General features: G+C 37.7%; 1 protein-coding gene across 1 annotated transcript in view; it reads left to right on the top strand.

Annotated features, from left to right (window-relative positions):
* The window catches only part of Eif5b (eukaryotic translation initiation factor 5B), a 58,004-nt gene that overhangs the window by 25,567 nt on the left and 6,544 nt on the right, over nt 1-25,893 (top strand). The window contains exons 7-18 of the mRNA XM_075980392.1: nt 4,670-4,768; nt 5,415-5,504; nt 6,378-6,452; nt 9,792-10,081; nt 10,525-10,632; nt 11,214-11,324; nt 14,254-14,321; nt 15,325-15,466; nt 20,495-20,626; nt 21,222-21,404; nt 21,520-21,681; nt 22,705-22,836. Coding sequence (XP_075836507.1) covers nt 4,670-4,768; nt 5,415-5,504; nt 6,378-6,452; nt 9,792-10,081; nt 10,525-10,632; nt 11,214-11,324; nt 14,254-14,321; nt 15,325-15,466; nt 20,495-20,626; nt 21,222-21,404; nt 21,520-21,681; nt 22,705-22,836 — 1,592 coding nt within the window. The remainder of the gene's footprint in view (nt 1-4,669; nt 4,769-5,414; nt 5,505-6,377; nt 6,453-9,791; nt 10,082-10,524; nt 10,633-11,213; nt 11,325-14,253; nt 14,322-15,324; nt 15,467-20,494; nt 20,627-21,221; nt 21,405-21,519; nt 21,682-22,704; nt 22,837-25,893) is intronic.

The following is a 25,893-nucleotide window of genomic DNA, read 5'->3' as shown; positions in this document are numbered from 1 at the left end:
TTCAGAAAAACCATTTGACAGAATTGTCATTCAGTATATTTACTAACAGTTTTGGTGAACTTCCTAACTTGACATTTTAAGGCATCAATATCCTCCTGCTATCCCTTCCCCACAAAAAGGGCACAGCTGTTATATTAGTGTTAAAAAGTTTGAAAAGAAACCTTAACAGTGGGCTGAAAAGATGGCTTGGTGGGTAAAGACAATTTGCTGCCAAGTCTGACAACCTGAGTTTGCTCCCTGAGGCCCATCCACATCATAGAAGGAAAAGAATGGATTCTTGTAAATTGTTCTTTGACTGACTTCCAGATATATATATGGTGTGGTGTGTGCCTATATGTAAACACATAAAACTAATGTTTTTTTTTTGTTTGTTTGTTTTTCTTTTGGTTTTTCGAGATAGGATTCTTTGTACAGCTTTGGAGCCTGCCCTGGAACTTGATCTGTTGACCAGGCTGGCCTTGAACTCACAGATATCCACCTGTCTCTGCCTCCCAAGTACTGGGATTAATGGGCGTGTGCCACCACTACCTGGAACACAAAACTAATGTAATTTTAAGAATTAATAGAAAGAAACCCCAACTAACATATTGGAAAAGGCAGGGCAGTCTTTGCTCACTATGATTATTCAGCATTGTGCTGTAATGTCCTGACCTGTGAAATTGGGCTAAATAAATGAATGGCAGGCAGACTAGATAGAGACAGTGCAACTGTCTGTGCAGGTTATGATTATCAACATAGAAAAATGCTTGAAGGCATCTCCTTAAAGACAACTGTAGAACTGGGGACGAGGTTAGCAAGGCTGTAAAGCGGCCGAGCAATATGTAATTGTTGTTGTATTTTCATGCTAGCAACTAGCTGCTGAAAACAAAAAAAAAAAAAAAAATTTGAGCAGTAACATTTACTGAACCAATCTAAAAAGAAAAGTGAAAGAATTATAAACCTATTATAGTATCTAAACCTGAGAACTACTAAATAGCAGTGAGTAAATCAAAGACTTTATATCATTAACCATAAGACTCAAAACTATGAATGAAGCTTTCCAAAATTAGTCTGTAGATTGAATTGGAATGTCAAATCACAGAATGATTTTATGGTGGTTTGTTACCTATTTCTAAATGTAGATGTGATAAGATGGAGTTAGGATAGCCAAAAAGACTTTCCTTAAAACCTTTTTTCTGTTTATTTAAGCTGGGCATAGTGGTGGACATTTTTAATTGCTGCACTTTGGGAGGTAGAGGCAGGGGATCTCTTGAGTTCAAGGCCAATCCGCTCTATACGGTGAGTTCCAGGACATAGACCTGCCTCGAAAAATACCACACACATAAACAAACAAATAAATAGGTTTATTTATTATGTATATAAGTATTGTTGATGGCATAAATGTATATGGACATGTGTTGTGCCTGGTGTCCACAGAGGTCTGGAGAAGGCATTGGATCCTTCAGGACTAAGGTTATGGATGGTTATGTGCCGCTATATGGGTTCTGGGAACCAGACCCTAGTCCTCTGTAAGAACAAATGCTCATAACACAATGAGTATCTCTCCAACCCTACTGAAAATGCTTCTTGAAAAAGGAGAGTAATTTATTCTTTGTTTTTTTGTTTGTTTATTTTTTGTGCTTATTTAATTTTTAGCTATATATTTTTCACCGTTCCCCTCCCCTCCCCTTCTATTCACGCTCCTGATTTACTCAGGAGATTTTGTCTTTTTCTACTTCCCATGTAGAGCAGATCCATAATTGTCTCTCTTAGGGTCCTCTTTGTTGTCTAGGTTCTCTGGGATTGTAAATTGTAGGCTGTTTTTTCTTTGCTTTATGTCTAAAAGCCACTTATGAGTGAGTACATATTATATTTGTCTTTCTGGATCTGGGTTATCTCACTCAATATGTTTTCTGTATGCATCCATTTGCCTGCAAATTTCAAGGTGTCATTTTTTTCCACTGTGTGGTACTCCATTGTGTCAATGTACTATATCTTCTTTATCCATTTAGGTTGTTTCCAGGTTATGGCTATGACAAATAATGCTGCTATGAACATAGTTGAACACATGTTCTTTTGGTATGATTCAGCATTCTTTGGGTATTTACCAAAAAGTGGTATTTCTGGGTCTTGAGATAGTTTCCTAATTTTCTGAGAAATTGCCATACTAATTTCCAAAGCAGTTGTACCAGTTTTCATTCTCACCATAAGTGGAGGAGTGTTCTCTTTACCCCACATCTTCTCCAGCATAAGCTGTCATCAGTGTTTTTGATCTTATCATTCTTACAACATAGAATTTCAGAGTTGTTTTGTATTTCTCTGATGGCTAAGGATGTCAAGCATTTCCTTAAGTGTCTTTCAGCCATTTTAGATTACTCTGTTGAGAGTTCTCTGTTTAGGTCTTTTTTTTTTATTGGATTATTCTTTTGATGACTAATTTCTTGAGTTCTTTGTATATTTTGGAAATCAGCCCGCTGTCCGATATGGGAATGGTGAAGGTATTTTCCCTTTCTGTAGGCTGTCATTTTGTCTTTTTGACTGTGTCCTTTACTTTCCTTTACAGAGGCTTCTCAGTTTCAGGAGGTCCCATTTATTAATTGTGTCTGTGCTACTGGGGCTATATTTAGTAAGTTATCTCCAGTGCCATTCATTCAAGTGTACTTCTTACTTTCTCTTCTATGGGGTTCAGTGTGGTTGGTTTTATGTTGAAGTCTTCGCTATATTGAGCTTGGTGATAGATGTGGATCTATTTTCATTCTTCTAGATGTTGATATCCAGTTATGCCAACAACATTTGTTGAATATGCTTTCTTTTTTCCATTTTATATATTTTTTCTTCTTTTTCAAAAATCAGGTGTTTGTAGGTGTGTGAATTGATATCCCGGTCTTCGATTTGGTTCCATTGGTCCAAGGAGAGTAATTTAGAAGTCTCAAAATATGCAATTTGAAGATTAACTCTAAATAAATTAAAAAAAAATACTCTAATGCCCCAAGAGTCAGTATAGTGTTATTGGCAAAAGGGCAGACAAGTAGATTAATAGAACAGCATCTGCATATGACATTTTCCCTGGTGTTGGGAAATTCAGTGAATGAAATATATGTAGTATATTTGTGTGTGTGTTTGTAAAACAAATGTACTTAAACAATTGAATGTCTATGTGCAGAAACTTGCCTTTATCCCCATTTTATCTAAATATTAATTCAAAATGGATCATAGTTGTAAATATTATAAACCAAAAGCTTTTAGAGAGAAATAGGAGAAAATGTATTAAGCAAAGAGTTTTAAGATAACTTAATTTAAAAGCATAATTCAGGGTCTGGGAATATGGCTCAGTGAGTAAAAGTACCTGTCACCGAATCTGATGGCCTAAGTCCAACTATGTGTTCTTTGGCGTTGTGGACACCTACATCCATATGAATGTAAAATGAAAGTAACCCATAAAAGGAAGAAGAGTTCACAAACTCCTTCTTATTGTCTACTAATAAATACTACCGAAGGTATATAAAACTTCATCCTTCAGTAGTTGGACAACCAGTACCTCCATATGAAAGCATACACAAGATTTGAAGAGCCTCTTTAAATAGTAACCGTAAACATAAAAAGAATGTTCAATATTAGTCTACTTTGAAGAACAACTGACAGTTTTGAACAAAACTAACCATATATTTAACTTCTGTCTCTTTCAAGAGAATTAACTCATGAAGTAATCTGTGTGAAAATATTCACATCTGTTTTCATAAATACTATAGATTAAAAGTGATCAGAAGCCCTTTAGCTATTAAATGGATAATGACCTGGTATAATACAATAAATAATTCAGCAATTAAAAGATGAAGTACTGGGCCAGACATGGTGGGCTTATTTTTAACCCCAGCACTCTGGAGGCAGTGGTCGTCAGATCTTTGTGAGTTCAAGGATAGCCTGGTCTGCATGGTGAGTTTCAAGCTAGCCAGGGTGCACAATGTGACTGTTCAAAATAAAACAAATGAAAAAGATGAAGTACTATATGATTTACATATCCATTATGATGGCAAAAGCCAGACTGGAGAGGCTGCTTGTTGGAAATTTTGGGAAAAGCTAAATAGTATGGTTAGAGAACAGGTGAGTCAGCTCAGATAAAGGAGGCTTGGCTGCTTGAGACAGTGCTTGGTAACAGAGTTGCTCTACTTCTCCATGGTAGTGGTGTTTGCAAGACCTATGCACTTGCTAGCTCTCTGTGTTTAAATGTTAATGTACAGACACCCTGTGCAGAAGCCATAGGTTTCTCTCTGAATGCTCTTATATTTTAGGTTATGTATCTTTGAATTGAATAAAATGTTGTCCTTTTTTGGTTTCTTGAGATAGGGCTTTTCTTTGTATAGCCCTGGCTGTCCCGCAATTGTCCTCAAACTCATGGACATCCACCTGCCTCTGCCTCCCAAGTGTTGGGATTAAAGGTATGCACCACTACTGCCTGACTTAAAGTATTGTTTTTAAAAATACTTTCCTTTTTTAGAAGTGTTCAGATGAATCAGGGACTCACATGTAGCCCACATGAACCTTGAATTTAATAGGATGATGGTCCTCCTGCCTTACCCTCCCATGTGTTATGATTACGAGTATGTTACCATGCCTCATATTTTAAATACTTTCACTCAAGTAAACCATATAACAATATAAGCCTTAAATTTTCCTCCCCCGCCCCCACCAGGCGTTGGAGTGCCATCAAAAGATTCGTTGCCAAAGAAAAGGCCTATTTATGAAGATAAAAAGAAGAAGAAAACACCACAACAGCCAGAAAATAAAGAAGGTTTGTATATAAAGTAGCCTTGGTTTAGAAAGGATTGTGTGTTTTTCTCACAGCTTTCAACAGAAAGTATGGTACTATAAACATACATGTATGTGGGATTTTGAGGACTGAGCCCAGGACCCTACCCAGCCAAAGGGATTTTATTACTTGGCTATATCCCCAGCTCCAGCACTGTGTTTTCTTCCTTGTTGTTTCTTACCATTTTAATCATTCTCACCTGGTTCAAGTGAACGCAAAAGGGAAAGTACTTTAGGGGTTGGAAAAGAGCACTAAGTAGCTAAGACTGCTTGCTGTTCAACCAGTGAAGACCAGAATTAGGATCCTAGCACTCGGGTAACAAATTGGGCCTCCCACAGATGCCTGGAACTCCAGCTCTCTGGGATCCAGTGCCTTTTCTGTCCTACACACAGTTGCACGTATATTCACACACAAAAGATAAACTTTCAAAAAATACTTCGGATTATTATATGAATAGTATTTGTTAAGTCCAAAAAACAATGATTTCCTTTATAAGTATCAGATGTTTCCGAGACTTAGGAAGACATGTGTTCTTACATCAAGGATTCTTATTCTGTGCTGAGTAGGATATTTGAAGAGAAATTGTAGACAACAAAATGTGGCTAATACATTTCCTGTTCCCTTTTAGTATCTGAAGCTTTGGAAATAAGTGTTCCTGTGGAAGTTGTGGAGCAAGGAGTACCAGATAAAGAAGAGACATCCCCTTCTGTTGAACCAGGCCAGTAACATCAGGTTTTCATTAATTCCTGTTACATAGTGTTCATGATTTGTAAGCTATTATCAGTAAGTAGTTTTGGAGCCAAATAAATTACTAGCTTAGATGGTTTTCTTCATCATTCGTTTCTTTAACCCATCTCTTTTCATTTCTACTTTGAGAAAATATCCAAGTGATATTTGAATGAATCAGTTTTATTTCTCTTTAGTAATGTCAGTACAATGTCTGTTAGAGACACTGAAGGGTTTTGGAATGTCTTTGTTTTATTTATGGGTCAAAAATCTCTAAGCCGAAGTTTTACCTTATGGTGTGAAAGCAAATTGGGAACCTCTTTAGTTAGAACCATAAAACGTATATTCTGAAACCTTAGAGATTAGCTCCTGCTTACTAATCCAAATATGTGCAGCTTAGCATACTCATTTGTGTGTGTGTGTGTGTGTACATGCAGCTTGCAAGCATTGGCAATTTTGATTTTTATTCACAACATTTTTCTGAAAGATAAGTCTGATAAGAGCAAAATAAAAATCCTGTGTATAATGTGTGAGTTGAAAGTTTTAACGAACTGAGTTAGTTCATACATGTTTAAAATCTAAACATTTTGTTTAGGTTTCTAATTTAGTTTATTTAAATAGAAAATCTACTTTAAATTTAATAATAGCATATTGAAACCATATTAAGAAATTGTGAAACATAGAGTCATAGTAAATTACAGCATGCTAGATGTATTGAAAGATAATTCCAAAGAAAACAGTTGCATAAGTATTTTTTCATAATTGAAGTGTGTCTTTTTCTATGCCCAGGCATAATTTAACACTTATGAAAGCAGCCTCTTACTCTCAAGTACTTTTTGTCATAAATAGCAACTTGTACTTACAGAGGAAGAAGAAGAAACTGAGGATGCTGGGTTAGATGACTGGGAAGCTATGGCCAGTGATGAGGAGAGAGAACAAGGTAATCGTGAGTACATATTGATAACGCCATTGATCTCGTATCACTTGTATTCCTAAATCCAAAGTAATGTATTTTCAGAAGGTCATCTTTAAGGTGATAGCTGCCTAGAATGCACTTGTCCAGACAGTGTGGTGTGAGTAGCTTGTCTAAAGCTCACCTACACAAAACCTAGCAGCATAAAGCAAAGATTGGTATACTTTTGCTCACTGAATGAGATGTAAATGTTTGTCTTTTGGTCGTTACATTTGCCTTTTATGACTAAAATCCCTTTCTTTGAATCTAATTTCTTATAGTTTTCTTTTCCTGTATTCTTGAGAATATTTGGCTGTTTGATTTTTGAGATTCCCCCTCCTTTTTTTTTTTTAAACTAAAATTTTTAGTTAACCAAGGGTTTCACCAAATTTGTAAGTTTTGATGTTAATTTTTCAGTTTTATATATTTCATCTAATTTATTTAGTGTGCTTATTAACCTACAGAATTTGGGGACCAGAGAATACCCATGATTCTGTGTATGTGTACATCTGTTTGTGTGTGCTAGGCTTTGAACCCAGGGCTTTGCATTTATCAGTAGGAGTCTACCACTGAAATTATTTCTCAGTTCTTTGGTTCTCTTTATAGAAGTCTGGAACAGATATTTTGTTTTCAAATGTGAATTGAAGCTAGTTTTTAGAAGTTGTCTTGGGTTTTTGTATTGAGATCAAGTGTGCTGGTTATTTTGTTCAAGACTTTATTATTCTGAGAGTTTGTGTGTTTACACATGAGCACACATATATGTGCACATTCTCCTACTAATCTGTGTATTGAAAAGATCTTTCACTGTGATTATAGATTGTCTATTTTCAGAGTTCTGTTAATTTTTGCTTTATATATTTTGATTCTGTATTGTCAGGTGAATACAGTCTTAGATTTTTCTGATAAATTGGGCATTCTATTATAGTTCTGTTTCCGAGTAGTGGCTATTAGCATATTAAGTATCTCATATTCAGCTAAACTACCCTTGACTTCATTATTGTTTTCTCTCTGTGGTATTCTCCTTAATCATTTAAATGACTTTGTATCAGTACATTATTACTGATAATCAAACACCAATTGTGTGTCTTATCAAAAATAGTGATGTGTTTCCTCGATTTGGAATCTAATGTCAAAGTACTGGCACTGGTGGATAGCAGGCAAGGGCTTCTCTCTGTTTCAGGGAGACACTTTATTGCTGCCCCTTTCAGAGGGAAGGAGCACTATTCTCACTTGGTTCTTGAAGCAGTAATGGCCTCAGGAGTACAAAGCACTAATGACTTTGCTTCCCGTAAGCCCTATGTCTGTTTTTGTTTTGTTTGTTGTTGAGACAGGGTTTCCTTTGTAACAGCTTTGGCTGTCCTGGAACTTGCTTCGAACTCGCAGAGATCTGCCTACCTCTGCCTCTGGAGTGCTGGGATTAAAGGAATGCACCACTACTTCTTAATAGCACCATGGTAGAGGAGACAGTGCACTCAGACTAAAGCAAGCGCAGTTTGTCAGTACAGTTTACCTGCAGTACTCACAAGAGCATTGACACCTGATGTAATTAGGAACACACTTTCTCTTTTATGCTTTTCATTTTCATTCCTAAGTCTGTTTTCATGTTTCCTTTTTTTCCCTCTATTTTATAACTATCTTTTGTTTGTTGGATTTTGTTATTATTATTCCTTTCCCCAGCCCTCTTGTTTTTTCTAGTTCTGTTTTACATAGTTTCTGAGATAGGGTTTTATTTTCCTGTTCATGCTGTCCTAGGTCTTTGTGTGTCTACTGAAGTGATAGAATTCCTTCCTTCCTTCCTTCCTTCCTTCCTTCCTTCCTTCCTTCCTTCCTTCCTCCCTCCCTCCCTCCCTCCCTCCCTCCCTCCCTCTCTCCCTCCTTCCCTCCCTCCCTCTCTCCCTCCTTCCCTCCCTCCCTCTCTCCCTCCTTCCCCTTCCTTCCTTCCTTCCTTCCTTCCTTCCTTCCTTCCTTCCTTCCTTCCTTCCTTCCTTCCTTTCTTTCTTTCTTTCTTTCTTTCTCTATCTAAGTTCCTAGTCTGGCTTCAAATGTGTGGTCTTCATGCCTTGGCTTCTGAATTATTATTGAATATATTATTCCATAGTATTATTGGAATGGGTATTGTTGGAATGAGTATTATCTGAAGTATTATTGGAATGAGCCTCCCTGATCAGCTTAATTTTTAACATGATGCTGTTAGAGATTTCTAACTAGTACATTTCAACTAACAGTGTCTAGTGCCACCTTCTTTCCAGACAGTTTTACAGTACTGGAGCATTTTCTCCAACTCGCAATTTGTATACCATCGCTTTTTTTCTTTTCAAATTCTGTTTTTGTTGTTGTTTTTACTTATATTTTGGTCAAGACAGGGTTTTTCTCTAGCTTTGGAGCTCAGATTCTGTTTCTTAACCTCCATCCTCCATTGTTGTTCTTCCTCTTTTTTTTTATATGGTAAATTGTTTCATTGGACGGAAGAATATTTTAACATCTTTTGCTTCATTTTTATTTTAACTTCTTCATATTTAATTTGATACCTTTTTTCTTATTTGACACAGAGTTTTAGTATCTCTAGTTTGTTTTGAACTAGAGACATTTAAGGCCTTATGTCTAAAGAGGGAAAAAATTGACATTATTTTTTTGAGAATATCAGATTTGGGGATTTTTTTTAAATTAAGGGTTCTCAGTCTATACACTAGCATTTTGAATAACAAATTCATGAACTCATTTAATTTTAGATGATGATACAGTAGACAGTCTGTTCATTTCTCATCTACTGTTTCTTCTAGGGTATATGATACAGGATTTTATCCCACAGTAACAGTATTATAACCCAGTGATTGCCCACTCATCCCTTCTTTTCCCTCTCTTCTCTAGTCTTGTTAGGTTTGGGTTCCTAATATCTGGCTGTTAGCCCTGAGGCAGCTTCAAATTTAACTACTGCTTCCAGAATCATCGAAGCACCCCAAGGGGAAAGCAGTACTCAGCATTATACTCAGCTGTCCATGTTGTCCTGCCACGAGTCCTGGCATAGTAATGTGGCCACAACTCTTACTGCTAGGCGGTAGTCTTCACTGTAACAGGTGTTTGGCATTTGTGACGTATAAAGCTAAAGCAACTGCTGTAATTAGTGCATTTTAACAATTGGTCCCTTTATAGTCTAATCTTTTGATATAAATCTGTGATGTTAACTTTCATTCATTCATTCATTCATTTAGTTGTTCGAGACAGGGTTTCTGTGTAGCTTTGGAGCCTGTCCTGGCACCAGCTCTTGTAGACCAGGCTGGCCTCGAACTCAGGCTTTCATTTATTTTAAAATAATTATTTTCTTCAAAGAAGGAAATACGATTCACATAGAAGTACAAGAAAAACCTGAAGAAGAGGAGGAGGAGGAAGATGAAGAGGACGATGAAGAGGAAGAGGAGAGTGAAGATGAGGAAGAGGAAGGAGAAAGCGAAGGCAGTGAAGGTGATGAGGAAGATGAAAAGATGTCAGATGAGAAAGAGTCAGGGAAAACATTAGATAAAAAGCCAAGCAAAGATGTTAGCTCAGACTCTGAATATGACTCCGATGACGACCGTACTAAAGAAGAGCGGGCTTACGACAAAGCAAAACGGAGAATTGAGGTATTTGTTTTCCTGTTGCCTTTCTTCTCTTCCTCTTCAGTCTTTTGTGGTCTTTAGAGTACATAGCTAAAGGTTTTGAGTCAGTGCTTTAAGAAGGTATTACCGCCAGGTGGTGGTGACACATGCCTTTGATCCCCGCACTTAGGAGGCAGATCTGTGAGGAGGCCAGCTTGGTCTATAGTGTGAAGTCCAGGACAGTCAGGGCTACACAGAGAAACCCTGTCTCAAAAAAAAACAAAAAAAAAAACAACAAAAAAAACCCCAAGGTTTATCATGACTAGTATCTCTCCAGCTTTTGTTGGACCATGGTATGTTTTTGACACTGGTCTAAAGCAGGAGCCCACCCACCCCCTTTAACCTGAGTCAAGATGGAGCATAGATAGGACTTGAAGCAGTACTTAATTTGTCTTAATTTGCAATGTTTTTTTTAACTCCACTTCTAGAAACGGCGACTTGAACATAGTAAAAATGTAAATACAGAAAAGTTAAGAGCCCCTATCATCTGTGTGCTTGGACATGTAGACACAGGAAAAACAAAAATTTTAGATAAGGTAAGAAAATATGTGCATAATACTACTTGAAAAATGAGTAGTACCTTTGAAAAGCTTTAATATTATACGGCATAGCAGGCCCATGAATCTGCTGCTTCTGTTTCCGAGTATTTCAAAGAACTTAGGAAATAGAAATTTGTGAAGGAAAATGGGTTATAGGTTTTTTACAGGTTGGCCAAATGGGATCTTGGGGAGAAAAGTGGAGCCTGTTTTTTGAAAGATTTGCAAAGTGTCCCAGGGGTTTTGTGTGATGTTGTAATTCCCACCTTTCCCAGCCTTGAAGAATTCTTTGTTCTTAGCCTCTTCCTTTGTTAGGTGTAGTGTGGGAAGCTTTTTGTTCTTTTTCGCAGGGCAGCGTCACGGTCAGGATTCCAGAGTACACAGTAATTTTTTAATGAATAAAGGTGACAGCCTGATAGTTGAAGAAGGGGCACAAATGTCTCCCCTTTCTTGGAGCTTTAGTCTGGGGTCACTGTTATGTATGCACTCTGTACAAGAAGTGAGTTGCCAGTTTCTTACTGATTGTGTTTTTATCTTCTTTCATGCCAAAATACCAATCTCAATTTGTTGCCTTCTCATAGCTCCGTCACACGCATGTCCAAGATGGGGAAGCAGGCGGTATTACACAGCAGATTGGTGCCACAAATGTTCCTCTTGAAGCTATTAATGAACAAACTAAGATGATTAAAAATGTAAGTTACATTTTGTTAATTGTTTTGTTGACAGTAAACAAAAGACATGAGATAGTTTATTTTAAAGCAAGTTATTAATGAGCCTGGCTCAGGAACAGACTCGCAGGAACCAACATGGTAGCAATTTTATGAAGTTTTTATAATAATAGAACAAAGGCAGACATAAATCAGTGTGTTTCTCAAGTATGCTGGTGGAAATACTAGGTGAGAAACGTACCCTTTAAGCCTCAGTTCCTTTCTGATGGCATTGGAAGCTTTGGGTACATTCCCAAGGGATAGAGGTATGTTCAGACCTTTCTGTCTACCACAAGAGATTAAAGTCTTTGTTGTTTTGCTCTAGATTCTATGCCATTTCCCCCTTTTTTCAAGGATTTTATTGTTCTGATGTTACTTTATTGCATATTTTTACTACCATTACCCAGGATCTTTATATTTAAAAGTTGATCTCAGGTTTGAGGCCTAAGAGGGAGCTGCTGAGGTCGATTATTAGAAGAATTGTGGCTACGTATTGGAAACCAAGGCTGCTTAGTAAGGGAGTGTTCGCTACCTTGTACAAGGCCCTGGTTTTAGTTACCCAAGGCTCAAAACAAACAAAACAAAAGACCCAAAAACAAACAAAACAGAAAACTGAGGGCACAGTGGCAGAAGTTTATAATTCCATCATTTTGATGTCTGAGGGCAGGATTAATGAGCTGCACAGCAAAACTTAAAAAAAAACAAAATAAATAAATTAACTCACTGAATGTTTTGTCTACATGTATCCAAGGTTTTAATGTTAAATATAATAAAGTAAATGTAAAGCTTAATGGAGTGGCCGTGTTAGGAACCTTGTAGTTATCTGAGCTGTGTAGAAACTCCTTAGTTCACTTTTTTTTTAAAACACACTTAAATGTGACTAAAAGTTTACCTTTCTTCTTGCATGATTATACATTTGATCATGAGGCATGTGACCATTTTGTATCTTGGTATTGGTTTCTCTGGCCAGTTTTCCAGTTTCTTAAATTAATATTGTATGTTAATTTTGCAATGTATTGTTTTCAGTGTTTATTTTATGGCTTTTCCCTGTAGTCCAGGTTGGACTTGAACTTGGCCAGCCTGACCCTGCCTTTCAGTTACTGGGATTACAGACACAAAGCACCAAGCCTCACATAACTGTATTTGTATATGAGCTGCCTGTTTCCATCTCCCAAGCTCTGGGATCACATTCACATGCCAGCACACCAGGCTTAGGTCCTCATACTTGACAGCAGGTTCTTTACTAAGAAGTTTTATAGCTCCACTGTCCTGATTCAGTGCATTTTAAATAGTAGTTCCTTTGAATTAAAGAAAAAGACACAATAAATTCTATATGTGTTTTCCTAATATGTGTGTATTCCTTGTTGGCCTGTGTACCATGTTTGTGCATGTACCCATAAATGCCAGAAGAGGCAGTTGGATCACTTGGAACTGTAGTTACAGATGGTTGTTAACCACCCAGTCTTGGTGCTGGGGCCTAAACCTGGGTGCTGTAAGAGAACAGCCAGTGTTGATGACTACTGAGCCATCTTTCCAGTACCCTTCAGTAGTATTTGTGTGTGTTACTCATTGGAGGGTTTCTCAGTTTACTTTCAAGCTGGCAAAACTTGAAATCTTCTGATTTTGGTACATAAAGATCAAACTCAGTATTAGGCCTGTACTGTAGCTCTCAGCACAGCTAGTATATTTGTGATTTACTCTTTGTATTGAAGACACTGAAATGGAAAAAAAATATGATTCCCAGTAAAATGTTCATTTAAGGCAAAAATGTAGATTTCAATGATAGTGATATTGATATAGAGAGAAGATGACATTTTGAAAAATGAAGAGTAGGAAAATGCACAACACCATAAAAATCTTATTTGTGAGACCCTTGTTTATTGTTATGTCAGAATTATAGGGCATGTGATGTGTGCTGGGTGTGATGGTGCATGTTTTTAATGTCATCACTTGATAAGTTGAGACGGGGCATTGCACATTGGAGGCCAGCCTGAACTCCATAGTAAGACTCTGGAAAGGAGCCCCAGTGGCCAGGTACATGCATCATTGCTAGAATGATGTCTAGAACCCTGGGTTGGAGTCACCACCCATCACTTTAGAATGAGTAAGTGAATTTGTATTCAAGAACTTTGTCCAGGTAATAAAATGCTTATATTTAAGTCAGATATGCATTTATTCTTTAAAAAGTTTGGCTCATCTGATGAGTATTCTTAAAATATTCTTTTAAAATCACTTTGGTACCTTAGATTTGTTTAAAATTGGACCAGATATATTTTTATGCTCTTCCTTATTGTTGTCAGTGTGCATATGAGCACATGCTTTGGTGGAGACAACTTTCAGGAGATTACTCTGCTGAGATCTGGTGATCAAACTCAGTAGTTCTGTAAAACTTTTTTTTTTTTTTTTTTTTTTTTTTTTTTTTTTTTTTTGGTTTTTCGAGACAGGGTTTCTCTGTAGCTTTGGTGCCTGTCCTGGAACTAGCTCTCCTAGACCAGGCAGGCCTTGAACTCCCAGAGATCCGCCTGCCTCTGCCTCCCAAGTGCTGGGATTAAAGGCGTGCGCCACCACAGCCCAGCTGTAAAACTTATTTGTATGCATATGCATCTGTGTTTGTGTGGGTGTCCCATGGGAGACTAAGAGAAGTTATTGGTTCCTCTGGAGCTGGTGTTAAGTTAGTTCTGTTACTTGATGTGGCTGCTAGGAAATCACACTTGGATCGTACATGTCTAGCCCCTGTGAAACTTCCTTTGATATGGAAGAGAATATTAACCTTGTGCTATATGACTCTGCTTTAAGATCATTCATTTGAAAAAGGAAGTAATGATGTTTTCAAGCTTGTGGTAAATTGTTTTGTAATGAAGTTTTCATTGTTTGAGTCCCCTTGAAAGTCTTCATTTTTCTCTACCATTTCTAGTTTGACAGAGAGAATGTCCGGATTCCAGGAATGCTGATTATTGATACCCCCGGACATGAGTCTTTCAGGTAAGACCAAGCCTCTTGTCATCAAGGAAATTACTAACTCAAGTAAGCCTAATCATTGGGATTTAGTATTTAACTTTGAATAGTTCTTTCATATCTTCAGTGTCATAATCTGTTGATCATCATTGCTTTTGTAGTGTTTCACATGTTTTCTTGGCTTTTATAGAAGAAAGTCTTTTATAATTGGAAAGAAAATCCTTACTGTGAAAGGCAGAGTGGTTCCTCATAAATTTCTGCAGTCCCATTTCAAAGGGAATACCGTTTTCATTTCATTCTTATACATAGACACATGCGCATGCGAGCACACACACACACATACACAATTCAGAGGAACTTTTAGCATTAACTTACCCTATCAGACTCGGTTTTTTTATCTGCCAAATGGGTGGTAAGTTAAGGGGCGAACACCTTAAAGCATACACAGCTCATCTGCCTCTTTTACGTGCTCCACTTCTCCAGGATGAACAGCTGAGGTAGAGTGTGTTCATGCCAGCTGTGTCCAGACTCTCCCCTTCTTGTTTCTCTCAACAGTGTAGTGTCTAACAGCTCACAGAGCACCCAAACTGCTGGTGTCCAGTTGAGTCCACTTACCTGATGTGCCTAACAATGGACATGGTTCACATTTCCATGCACTTTCCAGACATTCTAAAAGTTTGAAATTCAAAATGCCCCCAAATCTGAAACTTAACAGTGAGCATTATATCTGTTTCTAGACGGTTTGGGATTTTGGAGTTTTGCATCAGAGATAGCTATCCTGTGTATGTAACCCAGAGGTATCACTGTGTATTTAAGAGGATTGTATGGTTTGCATGTAAATACTATGCTATTTTATGAGACTAGTTCATGAATTTGGTATTTGTGAGATGATCTCCACCAGTAAATCCTTGAGACCCAGAGACTACGCTTGTTTTCTTCTGTTTATTTAGGCATTATAAAGAAAGTAAACATTTAAATTTAAGAGAAATACTGAGTTTTCCATTCACATGGTTCTTTTCTTCTCTGACAGTAACCTGAGAAATAGAGGAAGCTCTCTTTGTGACATCGCCATTTTAGTTGTTGACATTATGCATGGTTTAGAGCCCCAGACAATTGAATCTATCAACCTCCTCAAATCTAAAAAATGTCCCTTCATTGTTGCACTTAATAAGGTAAGCCCTCATCTGAAAATATTTTTATAAGATTTATTTTTGATTGAAGTGTGTATCCGTGTGTGCATTTGAACATATGTGAATGCTGGTTTCCAAGGGGTCCAGAAGAGAGTGACTCTGCATGGAGCTCAAGTTATAGGTGCTTGTGAACTTCCTGTCAGGGGTCCTGGGAACTGAACTAAACTCTTACAACATAGTGCAAATGTGAGCTTTCAGCTGCTGAGCTATCTCTCTACCCTGTGTTCTGATTAGGACGAATGCACCTTTTTTTTGTGTGTGTGATTTTAAAATATATTTCATATTATGTACCTGCCCAGTCGTGTTACTATCACAGAACTATTTTTAGTTAAATTAGGGATTCACCCTACATACCCACCAGTGGATGAGTGGATAAGAAAAACATGCCGTATGTGCAAAATGAAATACTCAGTAATAAGGAAGAATGAACTGGGAATGTAGCTCAGTGGTGCAATGCGTGCATAATATACACAAAGTTGAGTCTCCAGGACAGTCAATCAGTCAATGATAAGAATGAAAAGATGTCATTTTCAAAAAAAAAAAAAAACAGATCATGTTAGTAAGCTAGACTCATAGAAATGCTCCTTTTTTTTTTCCTCTCATAGATTCTAGATTTAATTTTTAAAAAGCAAAAACAGAAGAGGAATTATTTAGGAAGAAGAATGGAATCAAGAGAGAGGAGAGACAAAAACGAAATAGGGAGTCAATTTGTTTATATTATACACATGTATGAAAATAGGATACTAATTTCATACAGTTAATGTGCATATTTTTAAAACAAGATACAAATCTAGTGTAAGAAACTGCTTGAGAATAGTTGTACTACTTAATGAACTTTGTCAAATCCGTACATCTGTTTGCAGCCATCACTGTCCAAAATGTAGACAATCTTTCATTCTCAGAGGGCTCCCTCACTTCTGTGAAGCCAGTCTTGCGCCTCTAGCCCCAGGAAAATCCCTGATCTTTAAAAATTTTTTATTTAATCTCTGTACTAGTTTTGATAGGACTCTGGGGTGTGTGTTCTTTCAGTTGTCATTTTGTTGTTCCTGTTAATACAGCTTTTTTTTTCATGTTGATAGGTGGGTTGTAACTTTCTTTTTAACTTAGAATAATATTTCATTACCAGGTAATACCATACTTGATCAGTTTCTATTCTATGATGTATGGCTTCTATACTCTAGTTACTTATTAGTAAGGCAGCTGTGGGCATTTGTGTATAGTCCTTTATTTTTGTTTGTTTTGAGAAAATACTTAGGAATAGAATTGTATCATCATATGCATGTATGGATATTCAGTTCTATTAAGAGACAAATTTTTCTGAAGAGTATCATTTTGCATTTTTTTCAAGATTGATTTATTGTGTATACAGTGTTCTGCCTGCATGTGTGTCTGCAAACTAGAAGAGGGCACCAGATCTCATTACAGGTGGTTGTGAGCCACCATGCGGTTGTTGGGAATTGAACTCAGGACCTCTGGAAGAGCAGCCAGTGCTCTTAACCTCTGAGCCATCTCTCCAGCCCTCATTTTGCATTTTTAATAGGATTGTGTCTGCGTTTTGTGTAACCTGAGCAGCATTATTTTGGGTCTGTTTTTTATTGTTTTGCAATGTGATGTCACTGTGAAGTACAGATGGACTTGAACTTGTGATTTTCGTGCCCCAGCCTCTGTGTGTACAGTCACACCCGCTGTCAGCTTGTCCATTTGTGTCTTTAAAAGAACTATGTTTTTGTTGCATTGTTATTTTTTAACACCCCCTCCACCTTTAAAGATTTATGTTACACAAGTACATGAGTGCACGTGTTGGAAGAATCCGAAGACATTAGATACCATGGAGCTGGAGTTACTGCAGTTTGAGCCAGGAGCTGAACTCAGATCTCTGCAAGAGCAGCAGATGCTCTTGACTCCCGAGCTAACAACACCCACCCGTTTTTTGTGTTTTTGGTTTTTTATTTTATTTTTTGTAAGACAAAGTACCCCTCCGGATCTTGAACTGACTTTGATCCTCCTGCCTTTTCTTACAAGTACCACTATGCCTAGCTTCCACTTTAAGCATTGCTTAGACATTGTTTCTCTTTTCAGTTGGGAAAAAAATACTTTATTTATCTTGTGTTTATCTTTGATCTATTCATTCTTCAGAAGAATGTTAATGTGTAAGTGTATGGGAATTTCCCCAGATACTGTTGAATTTGCTTTGTGACCAAAGGACTCACACTTTAGGAGTTATTATGTGGTCTTCTGTGACCAGCCTTGATGTCTAACATTTCATTTGAATATCTGTGCTGCTGATATTCAGCTGAGTGTTACGGTTGGTTACTGATGCTTGTGACTGTTTGGTAAACTATTGCAGAGGGCCATTGATTGCTGGCTGCACTTTTTACATTTTGTCTCCTTAAAGTTCTGTGAATTTTATTAAATGTATTTTGAAGGCATGTAATTAATTGTATGTACACATACAATTAAGATTGAGTCTTCTTTATACACTGCTTTTATGTCGTTACCAAGTTTTTTACCTTCAAGTCTTCTGTGATAGTATGACTATTTCCCTTTCTTAGGGTTGTGTGCATGGCATCTTTACTGCCTTCTTCCTTGTTGGTTTTTTTTTTTTTACTATTTATTTATTATGTGTACAACATTCCTTCCATGTGTGCCCACAAGCCAGAAGGGGGTGCCAGGTCTCATTATAGATGCTGTGAGCCACCACGTGGTTGCTGGGAATTGAACTCAGGACCTCTGGAAGAGCAGTCAGTGCTCTTAACCACTGAGCCATCTCTCCAGCCCCCAGCATGCTTTTTCTTATTTGTACAAAGCACTAATTAATCTTCCACCTTGAGGTACTGCATCTCTATCGTTTGCATCCACTGCCCCTCTTGGCAGTGGCTTTAGTTGTTTAGTATCTCACATGAGCTTGTTTTCAATCTTCCCCATTTCCCTCCCCTATGCAGCATTTGGCTATTTCTTAAGAGTTACATTCTTATTTTCAACACTGGGATATGAATGCTTTATGTGTCTATTGCCCCAGGTTGCCTTAGGTTTACAGTCTGTATTTTTAACTTGACTTGTGTTATACATCTCTTTTGAGGTTTTAAAAGCCATAACAGTGCGCCACTGTTCACTTTCTCCTCTCCATTTTCCTGTTGCTCCTTTTTTTCTTAATTTATTATAAATCCACTTTTATTATTTTTCTCTTTAAATGCTCAGTTCTATCTTTAAGGCAAAATAGCAAATTAGGGGCTGGAGGAATGGCTCAGTGTGGTTGGTTCTCTTGCAAGGAACCTGGGTTCAGTTTGAAGCACCTGTGTCGGGTGACTCATAGCATCCTGTAATTCCCACTCAGGGGGTCCCAGGAAGCCTCTACATACCCCAGACCCTTGCATTCATGTGCATACCCCCACACAGACAGATACACAATAAGAATAAATATTGAAATATAAAACGACAGACTCAGTCTTGGTGTTTTTTCCCCCACATTTACCATTAGGGACTTTTCGTATCTTCCTACTGTTTAACCTGTTGTTTAAACCAATCTGTTTATTGCCAGCATCATTTTTGGCTCATCCTTTAAAAGTCTATTGAGCTTTAAGAGTGTAACCCAACTGATAACAAGTCATGTTACCTTTTTATGAAAGAAAGTGCTATTTCAAATCCTCCATTCTTGAAAATATTTCACTTTGTGAAAAGTCCTACTTTATTTTGTTTTTCCTTTTTTGTTACTTTCTGCTTTCATCTTCTTTGTTCCTCCGTATGCATGTTTTATGTTGCTTACTTTTAAGACTCTTTTTGCACATTTATCAGTGTGATTACATAATAGTTTAGTTTTCATCATGCTTGGGTTTTATTGATTTTATTATGTTAATTTTATAGCTTCAATTAATCTGTCATATTTGGTGATTATTCAGCTATTTTCTGCTAAATAGTCTCGTTCTGTTTCTTTAGCTATTTGGTAGAATTCTAGGATAGTCCTGGCATTCCAACTAATTTTCTTAATCTTTTCACATGAAAGCCAAGTAAAGTGTTGGAGTATTTTTTCTCCCCCCCCCCCCCATCATATTTTCTTGTGTGCTTCAATTTTGCTAGCTTTTAGTGCCCCACTTTCAAGATCACTAATCTTTTCTCTTTTTCTAGTAAGTTTGGGTTTTAAGTTCATCCTGTGGCTTTCTCTTCAACTCTACAAATATTAGGTCTTTCTTTTGGGGGCTTTTTTTCAAGGTTAGAACTTTATATTGAGTTTACTTTTAGAAATTATTTTAAAGACCTCAAGCAGTTATTTGATTCTGCTGGTCATCTTAGGTCTTTTCCTCATTAACTGGGTTTTCTTAGTAACAGATGAATCTGCCTCTTTACATTGTGAGCATAGGCTGAGCTCAAATGTCACACATTGTCATTGTTTTGGTGATTAATTCCCTCTTATTCTCACTTACTCCTCATGGGAGAGATACAGTTTATAAAAAATTAGTGTCTTGTAAATTATATTTTTGGTTCAGTATATTTCAGTCACCTGAAACATCCCACAGCTGACAGCTGAGGGAAAAGTCAGTTCTCTTGTAACTAACCAGATTTCCTCCTAATTAGAGCAGTGAAGCAATTGTTAAGTAACCTTCCTGACAGTGTCACTTGTTAGAATTATTAGTTCTTGTTCCTGTCTGCTGATTTACCAGCTCATTCTGAACTTTGAAAACAGTACATGTTAATGTTCACAGGATAATTCTAGGACCTTCCATTTTGCAAAGAACAGTTTTTCATGAACTTAATGGAGGCTAAAATGGACAGCATGTCACCTCAGCAATTTCTTATTCAAGAGGTTCAATTGCAGCCTCTGAAAAGGCCTTTTGTGCAATAAAATGTCTGAGTACTTTACACTGTGTGTGTGTGTGTGTGTGTGTGTGTGTGTGTGTGTGTGTGTGTGTGTGTATGAGAGAGAGAGGGGGGGGGAGGGAGAAATATTAGGAATTTTCTGGAGCTTACACCCTTTAATTTTGTAGATTTTGAAGTATTTCTGATAAATGTTTCCAGATTGACAGGTTATATGACTGGAAGAAGAGCCCTGATTCGGATGTGGCTGCTACTTTAAAAAAGCAGAAAAAGAATACAAAGGATGAATTTGAGGAGCGTGCAAAGGCTATTATTGTAGAGTTTGCACAGCAGGTAGGAGAATTTCTTTCTGAAGAACCTATCAGAATGTTTGTTTCTTTTGTTGTCTATTTAGTGAAGTTGCCATTTTCATTAATTCAGATCTGTTCTCCTATGAGTTGGGTATTTTTGTTGTTGTTGTTGTTTTCATATTGGTATTTTGTTGTTATTGCTGTTTCTTCTGAGGTAGGATTTTGCTGTTTCCGGGATGATACAAAACTCGAGAGTTCCTGACTTTCCTCTCCTCAGCCTTCTGTATAACTGAGTAGTGTGTGTGTAATTCTGTGCTTGCTTCCTTTTTAACATCAGAAATTGGTAAACTGCATTGACTTAGAAGCTACTTTTTTCTTTTCCTCTGAACATCTATATGATTATTTCTAGATTGTGTTTGTTCATAGGTTTTTTTGTTTTGTTTTTAGTGCTGGGCATGGAAGACAGGGTCTTGTACATCCTTAGATAAGCACTTTACCACTGACCTACAGTGCCTCAGTTGTCTAGGTCTTTGTGGAGTTTCAGAATATCAGTCATGTGTTCATCTCCCTTCTCTTTAGCCATCCTCTTCTACATGCCTCTACTCAACCAGTGTTTTTGGACTGATTTTTGATTCTAGGGTTTAAATGCTGCTTTGTTTTATGAGAATAAAGATCCCCGTACTTTTGTGTCCTTGGTACCTACCTCTGCACATACTGGTGATGGTATGGGAAGTCTCATCTACCTTCTTGTGGAATTAACTCAAACCATGCTGAGCAAGAGGCTTGCACACTGTGAAGAGCTGAGAGCACAAGTCATGGAGGTACTCAATTATCAGGTTTCCTTTCCTGCCCTACTCCCTTTTAATAGTTCCTTGAGTAATGGATATGTGCTGCTTATCATATATGATTTGTTTCCTTTCAAAACATGTCTGTTAGGTCAAAGCTCTCCCAGGGATGGGGACCACAATAGATGTTATATTGATCAATGGACGGTTGAAGGAAGGGGATACAATCATTGTCCCTGGAGTAGAAGGGCCCATTGTCACTCAGATTCGAGGCCTCCTTTTACCTCCTCCTATGAAGGAACTACGTGTGAAGGTAAGCCAAAATGGTAAGCATTGGCAGGGGACTTCACAATGTTTGTTTGACACCATTCGCTTTGAAGGCTGCTTGGCTTAATACACAGTACACATTTGTCCCTGTCCTTGTTTTATTGCAGAAGTATGCATAAGTGACAGGATCCATTTATTAGATTCACATAAGGATGGACAGCCTGGATTGCTGCATGAATAGTACTGGATAACCAAATTTTAGGGGATCACCAAATCAAAGAGCAGTGTTGGAATCCAGAAGCTGTGCATGCTTTTTCCTGATTGTAGTCTTGGCCTTTTCACTAATAGTTAACCATAGCAGTGTTTTTCTGATAGTAAACCACAGCCTTGATTTTCTTTGTAGTATCAGTTTCTGGGCATGTCTTGCTAAAAATGTATCTATGCATAGTGTAAAAGTGGAGACATTCTTGATGCTTGCTGTTACACCTGGCCCTTCTGAACTGAAAAACAATTTCAGATTAATATTCCACTGTGTGACTTGGTTTTGCTGTCCATTGTTCTGGGCATGGAATGAATATGCTTCCGTGCTGTACCATGGACTTCCTTTTTGCACCTTCTGTTGAACTTGTGCTCATTTTCCCAGGGTGTGTGGGACCCAGCTCACTGCTGCCTGAGCAGGAGTTACAAGTCACACTTGCATTGCATTGCAGCTCTTCACTCTTTCATACCTCTGCCTGCTTTGTGACACCATCACTTTCAAAACTGTCATTAGTTGGATTACATTTACCTGTCAATATTAGCCACTGCTTTGTGTTTATTAGCTGTTTATCCCTCTACTTTCATTGTCCTGATTTTCACAGATTTTACAGTTCAGATTGGTTGTCTGTTTTTACTTTCTATATGTAGCATTATCTTCTGTTCTGACTTGTCTTAAATTGAGTTTATCATTTGATTATGTTGTAGGTGTTTCTTGTACAAGCCTGAGAACACTTTCCTCTTTCCAAGGTCACAAAATAGAGTAGTGCTGCCACCATTCAGATTATTCAATAAAAACTATTTTTGTCTGTAGAACCAGTATGAAAAGCATAAAGAAGTGGAAGCAGCTCAAGGAGTGAAGATTCTTGGGAAAGACCTTGAGAAAACACTTGCTGGTTTACCTCTCCTCGTGGCTTATAAAGACGATGAAATCCCAGTTCTGAAAGTGAGTTCATTAATTGTGATTTTTTTTTCTTCCAATGCTATTTACCCAGTTTCCCTCCCAGTGTCCTAGACTAACTTTGAATTCATGATCTTCCTGCTTCAGCTTTACATCTCTTTTTTATTCGCTATATTTTAATTAAAATATAATTACATAACTTTTTCCTTCCTTTTCTCCAGCTCCTCCCGTATTCATCCCTCCTTACCCCTCCTATATAGTTCTCTTTATTCTCTCTGAAATTGATGGCCTGTTTTGTTTCGCACACATGCACACACACTTGAATTCACTTAATGTTGCGTGTGTGTGTGTGTGTGTGTATGTAATTTCAGGTGTGATCACTTTGTATTGCATGACCAATTTGGGATTTATCTCTGGAAGAGTAATTCCCCATTTTTCAACAGTCATTAGTCTGTAGTTCACTGTCTAGGGGTCAGACCCCTAATATTGCCCCCTTTCTTGTTATCGAGTCTATTGGTATTGGATTTGTGATTGTTTGAGTTTTTAGGCAGCCATTCTGTTGAGGTATCATGGCTGTACCTTCCCTATTATGTATAGGAGACACAGTCTCACAGCACACTGCTTGATCCTTCTGATCCTTGAGCCTTTCCATCCCCTCTTCCATGATGTTCCCAGAGCTTGGGTACAAAAGTTATATATCTGTTGAGCTGGGCTTTCCATGGTCCAGTGATCTTTGAATTATGACTGTGTCTTTTTAATGGTTTATGTCTGCTATAAAGAGAAGCTTCTTTAATGTGGGGTGAGAGCTATACTTAACTTTGAATATATGGATAACCTCTAGAATGCTGTTGGGAATCATGTTGATCTAGTTAGTATAAGGTCCATGTCCTCACTAGCACTGGGGAGTTGGCTTTGTTTCTAGTATAAGGCATGAGTTCCCTACTGGTGAGTGAGCCTTAAGTCCACCTGACAGCTTTTGCTTAACACCAAATAATGAATGTCACTATTGTAAACCTTTAGGGACATCTTGTTATGTTGGTCATTGTTGTGGCTCATAGGCATCAATGCTGGACAGGACTTCCATTTGCTTCAAATCCCCCCACGTCTTTGCATTGTACCTTCTGGTACAATGGAAGCTAGAACTCAGGGAGGCTTTCTAACCAGATCCAGTTCGACTTTTTCCATGTCCTGTGTTTTAAGTATGTGGCACCTTCTGCAATAAGGGTTTACCTTCAACCTCTGGGAGACAACCAAGGGCAGAAATGACAGCCTGTATTGTTTGAGAAGTCCCTGTACTGTCTTGACCAGCTCATGCCTGGGACTAGAGTTCGTGATAGTCTGTTGCTCTTGTGGGGAGCATTGTCAGCCCATGGGGCATAATTTCATCTGTGTGCACATATATACATATTTATATGGCTTTATTGTTTAGGTCCTGTTTAGGCAACCATACTGTTGAGGTATCCTAAGTTTAACTTCTGTGTTACATTGTTATCATGAGCATGACCGGATTCTACCACTAAAAGTGGCCTACAGGCTTGTATGAGTGATAGTTTATTGATTAAAAGTACTTTACTCTTTCTTGCAGAGGAATTAGTTTTGATTTCTAGCACCCAAGTAATTGCTCACAACCATCTATAACTCTAGTTTCAGGATATCTGACATATCTTTTGACCTTGATGAGCAGTAGGCATGCATGTGATGTACATGCATGCAGGCAAAGCATTCACTTTCATTAAATAAATCTAATTTTTTAAAAAAAGACACATATGAACATATATATATATATACTTACATAATTTTAGGTTAATATAAAATATTCCTTAAGATTTATCAGTTATCCTCCTGTTCTTTCTTTCTGTATTGACCTTCCCCATCTCTAATTACAGCCTTTTCTTCATATGCTCTTTCCTTACTTCTTGAGTTTTTTTGTGTGATATGTTAGGGATGCTCACTAAAATGGGTACCTTGTAAAGCATAGCTACTGTTCTTTTTCACAAACTTTTTTTCAAATTGTTTATAATCATATGAAATTGCATGCATTTATATGCCCGATTCTAAACGTGCATTTTATCCTAATTAAAAAAAAAAAAGGCAACGACTGGTGGTGCTCAGTTGTTAGCATGCTTGCACACGGGAAGGCCTGGGTTTGAGCTCAGCACTGCATGAAAACTAGCAGAGTGGTGCATGAATGAACCTGGCAGGTCGAGGAAGTTAGGTCAGAAGCTCATGGCTGTCATTGTTTGCACCAGTATTTCAAGGTGACCCTGGACTTCATAACCCTATTTCAAAAATGGGTGTGTGTGGGAGGACGACGACACCAAAGTCCTTTAAAAATAAAATGTCCTGAGGAGGTGGTTGAGTAGTTAGGAGCGTATTGATTGCATTTGAGAACCTACCTGGAAGCTCTAGACGATCCACTGCCTCTGGCAGTAAAGTGAAACAGCACTTACGTGTATGTATCCACATATAAGCATACAAATACATTTTTTCTTTTTTAAAGCCAGATGTTGTCTTTTGTTGTTTGTTTCATTTTTTTTTTTTTCGTTAATAAGTCTTGGTATGTAGCTCAGGCCGGCCTCAAACTCAATGTTGTTTAAGCTGGTCTTGAATTTGAGATTTTTTTTTTTTGCTTCAGTCTTCTATGTGCTAGGGATGTGCTGCTGGCTGTTTTTAATTTAGGTACTGTAGTACATGGATCTTAAAGGGAATCTTCATTTCATACCAACCAGTAGTCATTTTAAAGCCTTTTTGTCTTTGGAAAGATCACTTGGCCCATAGCCAATGAAAAGCAGGCTGTAGTCATAGCTTAATTGCTTGCCAAAAAGAATATAGCATATAGCTGCTAGAGACACAGTCATGAAGGCCTCCTTTAATATTTAGGCAGGTCACAGCATAAGATAATACACCAGGCCTGAATGTGGAGTGGATTTGTCTTTAGTGAAGTAATGAGTTAGGAGATTTCACAGTTGAAACAATTGAACTTTGGGGCTGCCTCTCATCTGTGTGGTCCACAAAAAGGATGATACTCTACCCAGTCATTTGCTTTTTTTTTTTCCTATAACAGACTGTCGTGCCTTAATTCCATGTTTTCAGATGAGTCTT

This window comes from Microtus pennsylvanicus, chromosome 7 (assembly GCF_037038515.1).
Source record: "Microtus pennsylvanicus isolate mMicPen1 chromosome 7, mMicPen1.hap1, whole genome shotgun sequence".
Taxonomy (NCBI): domain Eukaryota; kingdom Metazoa; phylum Chordata; class Mammalia; order Rodentia; family Cricetidae; genus Microtus; species Microtus pennsylvanicus.
The sequence above is the reverse complement of the archived record's forward strand: the minus strand, read 5'-3'. Positions and strand labels throughout refer to the sequence as shown.